At 45.1% G+C, this 12,280-nt stretch overlaps 1 protein-coding gene and 1 long non-coding RNA gene across 2 annotated transcripts in view; one reads left to right on the forward strand and one right to left on the reverse strand.

Annotated features, from left to right (window-relative positions):
• LOC138515908 (uncharacterized) overlaps window positions 1-12,280 on the reverse strand; it is a 125,015-nt gene that overhangs the window by 74,204 nt on the left and 38,531 nt on the right. The gene's annotated exons all lie outside the window — the stretch shown is intronic.
• LOC138515906 (alcohol dehydrogenase 1-like) overlaps window positions 1-12,280 on the forward strand; it is a 75,962-nt gene that overhangs the window by 29,424 nt on the left and 34,258 nt on the right. Inside the window, exon 3 of the mRNA XM_069630668.1 lies at window positions 4,347-4,488. Coding sequence (XP_069486769.1) covers window positions 4,347-4,488 — 142 coding nt within the window. The remainder of the gene's footprint in view (window positions 1-4,346; window positions 4,489-12,280) is intronic.

Below are 12,280 nucleotides of genomic sequence, written 5' to 3' on the forward strand. Positions count from 1 at the left end.
CTGCTCTGACACGTAAGCTTACAATTCTCCACTTCAACTTTACTCATTTCATCAACCTCAGAAGGATGAGTGTCTTAGATTGTCAAACCTGGGACTGTAGTTTAAACATAGAACTGTGCACTAGGTGCATTAATCCACTGAGCTATCTCACGGCAGTTTTAAATGTGCTGTCCTTTTGCAACGTGCTGTATAATTGTGGGAGGGGACTTTAATCTGCTCATGGATCCCAATTGGGATGAGTACAAGAGGAGAAATTGGGACGAAATGAGACGTTCTGAGGACCTTGATTGCGGACTCTAATTTGGTTGATATGTGGCAGCCTACCCATCCCACGGTACGGGACTAAACTTTTCCTCACATAGACACTGTACATATTCTAGAATTTACTATATTTAGGTTGGACATGAGTTAGTGCCCAGGGTGAAAAAAGTGAGCATTGGTACGATTGACTTTTCGGATCATGCCCCGGTACTAATGACCATAGATCTTCCCTCCAGGAATCCAGGGCACAGGGCCTGGAAAATAAATCCATCCCCTCTTAAAGAACACATAGCGCAGGAAGAGATGGAGAAGACTTCTCCTCCACCAACCCAGAGGGCCAGGTCCTGGAGATGTTGAGTTGGGACGCATTAAAGGCATTCGTTAGGGGCATCCTGATCGCAAAAGCTGTGGCACCCAACAAAATAAGAAAGGAGCAGACACTGAGTATGGAGAGACAGGCTCATGTAAGGCCTATTGCACCCTTCAGGGGCTGAGGAGGAAAATCAACATGCTAGAGATGGCCAGGGATGAGTTTTCCATGATATGCTCTAAGCAAAGATATTTAGGAAAGGTAACAAGGTAGGGAGGATCTTAGCCTGGAAGATTAAGCAGAGGATTAGCTCAGGTCGAATTTCAGGAGTTATGAGGGGGGGCAGAGAGGTAGTGTATGAAGATGAAGAGTTATTAGCACAGTTCAACAAATTCTACAAGACCCTATATACGAATAAACAACCTGACCCTTTCCAGAAAAAGGAGTTTCTGCATAATTGTATCTTTGCCCAGTTTAAAGCGGAGCAGAAAGCTCAACTCAAACAAGGAATCACAAAGGAGGAAATCCTAGAAGTGATCTCATGGCTGAGAGTGGGGAAGGCACGGCCCGTTTACTAGGCACGCTTCATAGCCTATTTAATACAAAGCTTTCCCGGGCCTTTGTGGCTCGATCCATGGGGGAGGCTAAAATATTGTTAATTGCAAAGCCGGGCAAGAATCCCAATGTATGCACATCCTACAGGCCTATAGCGGTTCTTAACACTGACATTAAACTCTACACTAACATTCTGAGGACTAGGATTGAGAAAGTCCTTCCTATTTCGGTAGCGAGCGATCAAGCCAGCTTTGTACAAGGGCAGCAAGGGGTAGATAATGTGCGCAAAATTGTTGATTTAGTAGCTATTGCACACATAACGGGCACCCTGTCACTGATTCTGGGATTGGACGCTAAAAAGGCGCTCAACCAGGTCAAATGGCATTTTTTCTGCGAAGCCCTTCTTGGGTTTAATATGGGGGAGGGCTTTATTAGGGGAGTATTTGTTTTATACTAGTGCCCAGTTACTAGAGTTGCTACAAATGGGGTTTTGTCTGAAGGTTTTGCTCTCTCTAGGGGTACTAGGCAGGGATGTCTTCTCTCGCTGTTACTGTTTGCTCTTGCAGGGGAGCCTTTGGCGGTGAGAATCAGGACTGTGGAGGAGATGCGAGGCATACAATACAATGGTAGTATTCACAAGATTGTGTTGTTTGCAGATAACGTGATCTTGACACTTTTGGGGGAGGAAGCCTTGATCCCTCATCTTTTCTGGGTTAAAGGCTATGTCGTGGTTTGGTAAGGTGGCCACAGTTAAGATGAACATCAAGCCTCGTTTGGTATACAATTTTCAGGCACTCCCAGTTGCTATCTCAGCTTGTACGTTACAAAAGGGTCAATGGGATATCCTGGAGTATGTATGGAAAAATGGGAGGGCCGGTACTGCTAGGGCCACTTTATGTAGACCTAGAGATGAGGGTGGGATGGCACTGGCGTACATAAGATGATACTACCAAGTGGCACAGTTACGAATCATGCTTGAGTGGGTTGAGATGGATGTCGCAGGCAAACCGCTCAGGTACAACCCATGGCTTTGGAAGCAGGAGAGACCTCTGTGTTTATATGAATTACCCTCCACTGGGGTGACTATGCAGGTAAGGGACACGGCGGTGATAGGTCTGGGTCTCTCTTTCTTCCCTTCCCCATGCACCCCAATTCACTAGAACTATAGCTTTCAACCAGCTTACCAGTGGATTGTCTTTGCTAACTGGAGAGCGGGTGGGTGCAAATTTATAGCACATATGTTTGACAGTGGCCAAATCTGGTCCTTCGCATCCTGAAAGGGTATGTTTGCAATGAATGGGAAGGACATCTTCCAATATTGGCAGCTCCAATATTGGGCGATGCAACCACTCTATAGGAAGGGGGCCACTAGGGCGATGACTGGGTTTGGTTGAGAGGGTTATTCTGTCACCTAGTGACTCTACTAAACTCATTTCACATTTATATTTCGGCCTAGGCAACAAGGGGGTTGAGACTCTGCCTCCAAATGTGCAGGCCTGGCTGAAGGAGTTGGGGGCAGAGGTTCCCTTACGGAATTGGAAGGAAACCTGGTGAGGGTAAAAGGGCTCAACCAGGAGTGTGGAATATGCAGACAGAGGTTTCAAATTCTTAGCTAGAGGTTATTTAACCCCAGATAAACTAAAACACATGAGCAGAGGAAGGATTGAGTTGAAGGGGATGTGAGGAGGCTGGACATTATTTGCACATTCGGTGGTGTTGACCCAAGCTCACCCCGTTTTGGACAGAGACATTATGCTCACTCAATCGAATTGAAGCAAAGCTACATGATCTGCTTGCTGGAAGTCACTGAGACCGCCTACTGTGGAGGACTGGTGGGCATGGATGTGGTCGCTGGTTGCGACAGAGAAGATTATATACCTTTCAGATGATGACGTGCAGTCATTTTGTGCGAGATGAGGGAGTTTTGTGTTGTATTCTGGCACTCATAACAGGGTCTTCACTTGTCCTAAAAGTCTGAGAGCCATGGGGTTGCTCGATTGCTCCTCAGGTGTGGCTCAGACATTACGGGTGTTAGCTGTTGGTACCAAGACAGAACAATGGAGGTGTGTGATACAAGTGTGGGACTGCCAAGGCTTCCATGTTATTGTTCTGTTCTTCATGTGTTTTTAATGTGTGCTATGCTGTGTGCACACCCTCCTGGGAGGGGTGCATCATGCCAGATTAGCAGAGGATTGAGCTGTGGGTATGGTCATTTTGTTCTATTTTGAAACTTCAAATAAAAGATTTAATGCAAAAAAGATTTAATACAAAAACAAAATCTGCTGTCCTACTTGGATAACATTCCCAACTTGACCTGAATTCATTTCCTTGTGCTACACCCCCAGCCTCCTGCAACACCCCACTTTCCCCTAATAATTCTCTCCCTTCCTGAACTGAAACCTTTTAAGTTCTTTCTTGTATGTTTTTTCTCCACAAATCTGACTGAACCTGCCCACATTCCTCCCATGTTCTCTGAAGATGTATGGCTCTTAAAGGACATTTGGGCAAATTCAGCCTGGAAGAAAAGTCTGTGGGAACTTGCGTACCTACCCAAATCTCACCATGGGATTCAGAGGAGTCCACACATCACTTTTGAAAAAGGACACTGTGGCTTAGCTACCAGCACTCACAAACTGTCAGCAACCCAGTGAGGTCTACAACCAAGCCTGGGATTTTAGTGGTTACCCATTATAGAAAGGAAATTAAGACAATCCCTCTTCATAGTGCATATGAGGTTGGCTTGCCAAATGCCAGGTGAGGGTGGCACAGCAACAAGCCCCAGCATTTTAGAACTATTTTTTGTGATTGTATTCACTGAATTCCTCCTTCAATGGCAGACATGACTCAAGACTGAGTTCAGTCATAGACATGGGTCTGTTCGAATAAACCTTGGCCCGGCAATATATTTCACCTCACTTTGCTAAGTTTAATATGTCTTTTTGCATATTTATTTGAGTAATTCAATCTCTCTATAGGAAATGAATCATGTGATGGGTCATATTTTAAAATATATCTTGCTTTCCAACAGTTTCGAGGTAGCTAGCTGTCGCAACTGCTACCCCAATCTTGGCACCAGCTGCCCCTTCTGGGCAGATATGCAATGGCTGGATTTCACCAATCTCACTAGTGGTCCCTAGAAATCAAGCATGCCTTTGGTTATCGCAGATGTTTGTGTTGTTCTCCTCAAGTAATGCACGTGCTGTTGTTTGACCTCCCACAGATCTTGGCCACCGCCATTTGTCACACAGACACGCTGCCAATGGAAGGAATGGTAACCAATTACAATTACCCCTCGATTCTTGGTCACGAGGGAGCAGGGATCGTGGAGAGCGTTGGACCAGGAGTGACTGATATAAAGCCAGGTATGGCACCTTGCTGTGACTCCCAATGCATGCAGTACTGGATATATGTGTTATGGTATTATGTGGCATCTGCCGCTTGATGGCCTGTACAGAACGCTAGCCCGCCGGGTGAACGTTGAAAAGATCTTCATTATTTCCATGCTTTCTATACAGAGAATTGCATTTGATGTTCACGCCCAGAACACGTGGGGAGTTTAAAGAAAACAGACTTTTTTATGGGCAATGGCTGCTTTAAGACAGTCTTACTGGTGGTCGACTTATCACATTGCCATTTTGAGTGAGTGTTTTTGTATCCGCCCCTGAGAGGAGGACCTGTGACAGAATAACACAATGTAATATGGATCCTTATGTTTACCCCAAGTACCTTGGATGGCACATGAGATGGACACCATGCAACTGGTAGCGGTGCACGCTATATATCCCACTAACTTAAAATAACAAACCATGTGATGTTAAGTACAATGAAAAATCACACAAACGTTTGCTAAAACTACAGCAGGCCCATATAGTGATGAATTGGGAACGTTGCCCTAACTTTATATAAATAGGATGAAATGCTTGTAGGAGGTACTTTTTCACTCTGTTTAACATTACTATATTGCTGCAGACTTGTAATTTGGGGGTATGATGGAGAGAACGTTTGGTATCATGAGGAAATGTGTAATGACGTATTCAAGTTTTTTTAAAAGAAAAGAATAATTAACTAATAAACCCTGATGGGCGCGAATTTTACTGGGTAATGTCTGGGCCAGTTAAGAGCCCATGCGATGCAAGGCCTTTAACTTTAGTCCGGGCATTACCCGCTCCAGTAAAGCCCGCCACCCAGAGGGGTTTATTGATATTAGTATACCGGCATGTTTACCAGAATGCTAGTAGTTGTTTATTTTTAAGTTGAGAAATAGCATGGTTAGCATTTTTCAACTTCAAAAAAAGACAAACCAAGATGGCTACCATTGATTAGGGAGAATGGAACTACATGTAGTCCCTTCTTTCTTTCCATGGTGCCATTGCCATGACAGAGATGTGTCGGAACAGCAAATGTTCCCGATACCTTAATTCCCGGCCTTCCACTTTAGACGAGGCTCAGAGTGGGGGCTTTACTATGACGTAAAGACTCAATTCCGAGCCTCCCGACTGTCTGGAAGTCCTCCAATCCCCCTCCCCTGGCAGGGTGCTAATGAAAAAATAAAACAAGTGCAGATAGAATTGTCACAAACTGAACTTTTAAAACACCTCTTGAACCAGTCACGTAAGATATTTTCATGTGGACACATGGATCTGCCTTTGAGTGTAACACTCCTATGTCCCCTCTCGTTTCCGCCATACTCGTGTGACATTGGCCGCAGTAGGGATGGGAAGCGGAACTGCAGGAGTACAGTAGTCGCTATTGACTGCTCTTCTTCTGCTCCTACTTATCCCAATGAGCAGTGTTATTTGGAATAGAACACCTTGTTTCTGTCCTTCAACAGTATCTCCACGCGTTCTTAAAGTCATTTCTCTTTCTCACCTTCTTATGGTATTTTTTTCAGATGTGGTGTCAAACACAGCCAAGATATGTGTTTGTATTCCATTTTACAGACACCATTATATCAACTAGTTTCAATATTTGTTCTGTACACTTGACCATAAGAATGTTCAGTGTGCACTGCCATCCCGTCATGACAGACACTGTTTGCTGGACCTGGAGGTCTTCACTAGCCTCGTTCCTTCTCTTTTGAATACGGCCTCTGATGACAACAGATCTGTTTATTTCCACTGAGACAGCAATATTTAGCAGAAGGATTCACAACTTCTTGAATTTATCATCTAAAAGAGGACAGAATCCATGAATTTGTTTCATGACTGCGTGACCTGTAAACTAGCGGAGTTGATATGTAGGATGGTGGAGGAGGATGTGTAGGATGGCGCAGGCGATGTGTAGGCTAGCACAGGGGATGTGTAGGATGGCGGAGGGGGATGTGTAGGATTGTGGAGAGGATATGTAGGATGGTGGAGGGGGATATGAAACATGGTGGAGGGGATGTCTGGGATGGCAGAGGGGTGTGTAGGATGGTGGAGGGGGATGTGTAGGATGGTGAAGGGGTGTGGAGGGGGATGTGTAGGATGGTGGTGGGGATGTGTGGGATGGTGGAGGGGATGTGTGCGATGGCGCAGGCGATGTGTAGGATTGTGGAGGGGATGTGTGCGATGGTGGAGGGGATGTGTGGGATGGCGCAGGCGATGCGTAGGATAGTGGAGGGGATGTGTGGGATGGTGGAGGGGATGTGTGGGATGGCGCAGGCGATGTGCAGGATGGTGGAGGGGATGTGTGGGATGGTGAAGAGGATATGTAGGATGGTAAAGGGGGATATGAAACATGGTTGAGGTGATATGTGGGAGGCGCAGGGGATTTGTAGGATGGAGCTGGGGATGTCTAGGCTGGCAGAGCGTATGTATAGGGTGGCAGAGGAGATGGTTGTCTATATTAAGGCCCGTGGGCTAGTGGGGAGCTTGCCAACTAGCAGAGCAGAGAATATAAAGCCCCTCATTCTGGTGCACCCCCGGTTATCTGCCCATACATGTGTCTGCTCTGCATATTCTGACATCTGCTTGAGCTGGGAATCCCTTAACACAACTCTCGTGTATTTACGTTCTGCCTCCAATGGTGCAGGTCATTACCATACAAAACATAGTCCCCTTAGGGACCTTAATCACAACCCCTTTACATCATTCTTACACACAGAAGGGATTATCTTTAATGATCCCACCATCGCCTCTACACCGATTATTATACAATGGTTTTATTACTTCAAAATTGTGTCCCTTTAGAAACAAAGACGAACAGTCAAGGACACATTACTAGCTAAATAACATCAAAATATAAAAATATGACAATATACTTGCAAGAGGTAATACAATCAATCATCAAATTCATATAATGTTTTGAGATTGATTGTATTGGATGCATGTAAGTGTGTGATCTTTTTAATTGTATTTGGTGATTTGGATGTAATTGTCCTAGTAATTTGTCCGTGTGAACTTTAATATATCGTTCTTTGATTCTAATGTAATTACTATTTGAAATTAAAAAAACATGTTTAAACAATTGTTATAGGGGTGATGGCAGAGTCATTAGAGATGATTCGCTTCTCAGTGGGTGAATTATGTAGAGAGACTGTAATTCAGATGCCCGATTAAACTAATTAGTAGGAACAGGAGTAAATCAGCATCTGGGCTAACACACCAAAAGAGCTACAGAGCCAGGTTTGCAAAAGCGTTTTTCAAAGGAAAAATCTCATTGAAAAACGCCTTTAAATTCAGGCCCTTAGTCTTAGTTGTCACTAATGCCGGTGCCGGTATTACAGGCCCCTATGGAGCTATTTAGGCATCCCCCCTTCCTTGCAATGGGGCTCTGTTTGATATTTCTATGGTGGTTTTCTAACCACTGAGGCCACTGATTTTGGCACACTTCGCAGCTGCCGACATATACTTTTCCGAAACATCGGCCTTGGTCCTTAAAAAAGAGAGCGCTCAAAAGTGAGAGCTCTCTGCATGAATGTGTGCTTATTGCACTTTGAGACATATTTAATACACAAAAAGGAGACTGTGTGGATGCATGGTGTGCCGACTACTTCTCGCTTCAGTGGGACTTGTGATCTGAACTTTCTCTCCTTGGTGGTATTATTGACCATGATATGATATGCTATGATATGGCATTCATAACGCGCCTATACACAAGTGTTTCAAGGCACGACATTCCCATAATTGTAAGTTTCAGATAAGGCTGCAAAGAGTATTTATAGGTCTGTATTAATAAAGGGTTGTGTGTGTGCTGGGCCCTATCCAAGGGCTTCAGCGCTTGCCAGGGGCATGTTTGCAATAAGGGTGTGTTAAACTATAGTGTTTGCAGCCATATCAGCCAAGCTCAATTAATTGGCTCTGCAGAAGAGTGCCCTAAAGGCGGTGTCTCAACGGCTTGCCAATGCACACACCTCCTCCCTCTCATTGCTTAGTTGAATGCCCTTCCCTTTTTTTATGAATACTTTTTATTATTACATTGTATTGTATTATAGCATTATTGCATGTAATATTAATTGATTTTATGGACGGTGTTCATCTACAATATCCCCAAGTTACTCCTGTTTCATCATGCTATGTGTCATGCATTACCATAGCTTCCTGAAAGCCCCCACTTCCAGGACCCCCCTTGTTAATTTGCATATTTAAGTAACTTTGGGACGCACCCTAAGTTACTAGGGGAATCCAGACATGGCCCCTTGCTCACTATTCTTAGAGAGGCACGGGTTCACCCTACTGATGAGGACCAACCAGATCGAAACACGTGTCTGGGGTTGCTGTTGGTACTCTTGTTCAGAGGAGAATTGCCTAGCATTTTGGTTCTGGACTGTGTCAGGGCAAGACAGAGACTGATATGTTAAGGATATTTGTCCTCTGTGAAAGATAGTAAGCTAAAGAATCTGGGTAAGGCTCTCGTAACCTGGTCTAATGTCTGGCAGAGGGACTCCAAGGACAGGACACCCATTGTTCATTTGCTATATTCATCCATACATGTAGCTCACCAGAATCCACCTCACTGGCTTTCCCCTGTAACAAGGGCAAGCTCACCTTGTACCCCCTCTTGCCGAACAGGACCGGGGCCTGAGGTATTTAGTGCCATTCCCTTCAGAATACCTGATACGTACTCTTATTGTGACTATATGTCCCCCTAGCACTCCTACTAGAGTAGCCCCATATTGCTAGAATAAAACACAATTCCTTTACTTTAAGTCTTAACACATTTTGGCCAAACAACCCAACTCTATTTATTTATTTATTTGTTTATTTGTTTATTGCATTTGTATAAGGCACACAAATCCTAAGGCATCATAGCGCTGAAAAAGAACGGTTACATGTAGCCGAGAGGCGGTGAAACACATTGATGAATTAGACAAATGCATGTCAGTTACATACAGAATAGAAATGATGATAGTGCATCTTTCAGATAGGTGCTCACATGTTGAGTTATGCGAACAGCCACGTTTTGAGGGCTCTGCAGAAGGCCCAGTAGGATTCCTCGGCTCTTAGCATGTGTGGGCGGAAATTCTATTGTTTTGCAGCAATGACTGGGAAGCTAGTCCCTCCTGCTTTGGCACGTTTGAATTTAGGCTAAACCACTCTGTGGGTGTGTGGGGTACTGGAAGGCCTGGCTGAATGAGCCTTGGTGATTATTTGTGCCATGTAGCGTGGGGGTGGGGAGGAGTTGGTTGTACAACTATGAGTAATAGTAAGTGTCTTAAATGGGATTCTTTCTCGTATGGGGAGCCAATGTAATACTTTACGGGCACCTGAACTGTGTTCGGGTCTTGGGATGTTCATGGCAGCTCGCAGGTCATTATTTAGATGATCTGTAATCAATCACTGCACAAGGAGAGGAAGGGTCTGGCAGCATTAAACAGTTTGGTTGAGTAGGCAGCTGAGGATGAGACTGTGTTTACTTGACGGTTTAGTGATAGTTTTAGCGTCTAGGCAGACTAAGGTCTTAACTGACGGTGAGACAAGTATTTGGGTGCCATCAATGCTGAAGGCTGCATAAATCAGGTCCAGTTTTATTTTGCACAAATGATTGCCCAACGAGGAGTAGTTTGGTTTTCTTGTCATTGAGACAGAGGCCATGGGAAGCCATGCCGGTTTGAATGGTGGAGTAGGTTGAGATCAGGGTGGCAGCGTCTTTGGTGTGGTTAAAAGAGAGAGGGAGGAGAATTCCTGTGACATCAGCATAGTTGGTATATTCTATGCATAAGGAGTCTAGGAGATCGAAGAATAGCTTAGTAAATATTGTGTACAGAGTCGCGAGACGGAAGACCCTTGGGGGACTTCACAACTGATAGGTGAGGATGCAGCACAAGCATTTTCAGAGAAAACTTTAATGAACCTACCTTCTAGGAAGGAGGCGATCCTTGGTTCCGCATCCGGGGTAAGGAGGCAGCCGTGGTAAAATGGTGCCATAGTATGTTGTGGTAGACTAAATCGAAGGCCGCAAGAGGTCTAGAAGGAGAAGTAGGGCAAGTTTATTCTCATCTCTGATGTGGTCAATCTGGTTTTTGAGATCCAGGAGTGCTCATTCCATACCATGGCCTGGGCGGAAGACTAACCGATGGACTCCAAGGATGTGGTTTGTCTCTAAGTGTTTTTGAATTTGAACATATGCTGCTCTGTCGAGTATCTTTATCAGGAAGGGGACAGTGATCATAGTTGTTAGGTACGGTGGGGTCGAGTGATGTTTTTTTAAAAGTGGTAGAACCCATGCTTCTTTGAGGATGGATGTACGCTCGTTGAGAAGGAGGAGTTGATGAAAGCTGTGATAAACATTGCTAATATTTCATCAGAGTCGTTGATGACGGGGGCAGGGCAGGCGTCCCCGTTGCACCTTCATGGTTTCAAACTTTCTAAGATGTATAAGGTCTCCTGACTGGTAATTTCACTGAACCGTAACAAGGGGCATTCTGGGATATTCGAGGTGGGCAAGAGCATGGCAAAGTTTCTCTGACACGTGTGTTTAAAGATAGCTTGTTTGGCAAATATTATTTCCGAAGCATGTCATTCTTTAGTAACATGGCATTCTGTATGCTAGTGCACCAAGCTGAGTCTTTGATCAGAGAGGATAATGGCGAGGCCAGGGCTTCCGGTTCCCTAAGGATGGCAAATAGTTCACTGGCATCTGATTCGGCATTGGATATTTTCGTGTTGAAGGTAGAGGCTTTGCCTTGGGTAAAAGCGTGTTTGTATTGCTTGGCGAGATTAGTGAAGTTCTGTTTCATGGCAACGGAAGGGTTTTGTTATTCAGCTGGTTTCGGCTTGTCTTTTTTTAGTTCTTAGCTCTGAGAGGTCCTGGGTGTACCAGGAGTTACTGCGAGCTGCTGGTTTGACTTTTTTGGGTTCTAGGGGAGCAATGGTACCGACTGTGTGGGTTAGTGTTTTGGTGTTGAGGTCGACTAGGATTTTGGGATGAAGGGCAACCAGGCGCTTGGTTTGAGGTCCTCAAGGAAAGATAAGTGGCTATTCTTGGTTAACTTGCGGAAGCTGCGGACCAGAGATGGTGGTAGCATCTTGGTGGGAAGTTTGGCTTGCGGACTGAGAGGGATTGTGAAGGCAATAATCTGGTGGTCCAACCAGGGACAGGGAGTGTCAGCCTTGACAGATGTATGGCAATTGAAGTCTTCTAGCCAATCCAGGTCGCACCCTTAGATGTGTGTGGGGTTGCAGATGTGATGGGGGTATCCTAGGGCAGTTAGGGAGTTAGCTAAACAGGAGGCTGGTAGGTCAGTGAGGTCGTTGAGGCCCAGGTTGAAGTCCCCCACAAGGATCTCTTTTGTAGAGGGCTTTAGGTTATCTACTAAGATATGGAGTAGGTCTTCTTCAAATGTCAGGATAGGACGGGGAGGGCGGTAGACAAGATGGTGTTAGTGGGAGAGATAGCCACTTTATGCAAGAGGATGTTGCAGTTTTCATTAAGTGATGTGTTGAGTAGTCAGTGGTCCTTGGCTATGAGGGTGACTCCACCTCCTCTGGAGTTCTGCCTGTCGCTCCTGAAGATAGTGTACCCTGGAGGCATGGCGAGAGATAGTGCCAGGCCTGATGCGGAGTGCAGCCACATTTTTGTAAGGGCAAGGGCATCAAGATGGCCTGTTGTCAGGAGGTCATGAATGTCAGGGGCATGTGTGGTTAGTGATCGGGCATTGATCAAGGCTAAATTGAGCATGGCATTAGCGGTTATGTGGGAGCATACTTTTATGCTTGGAAAGACCTTGCAGAT

Source organism: Ambystoma mexicanum, chromosome 6q, assembly GCF_040938575.1.
Source record: "Ambystoma mexicanum isolate Mex_15411 chromosome 6q, UKY_AmexF1_1, whole genome shotgun sequence".
Taxonomy (NCBI): Eukaryota; Metazoa; Chordata; class Amphibia; order Caudata; family Ambystomatidae; genus Ambystoma; species Ambystoma mexicanum.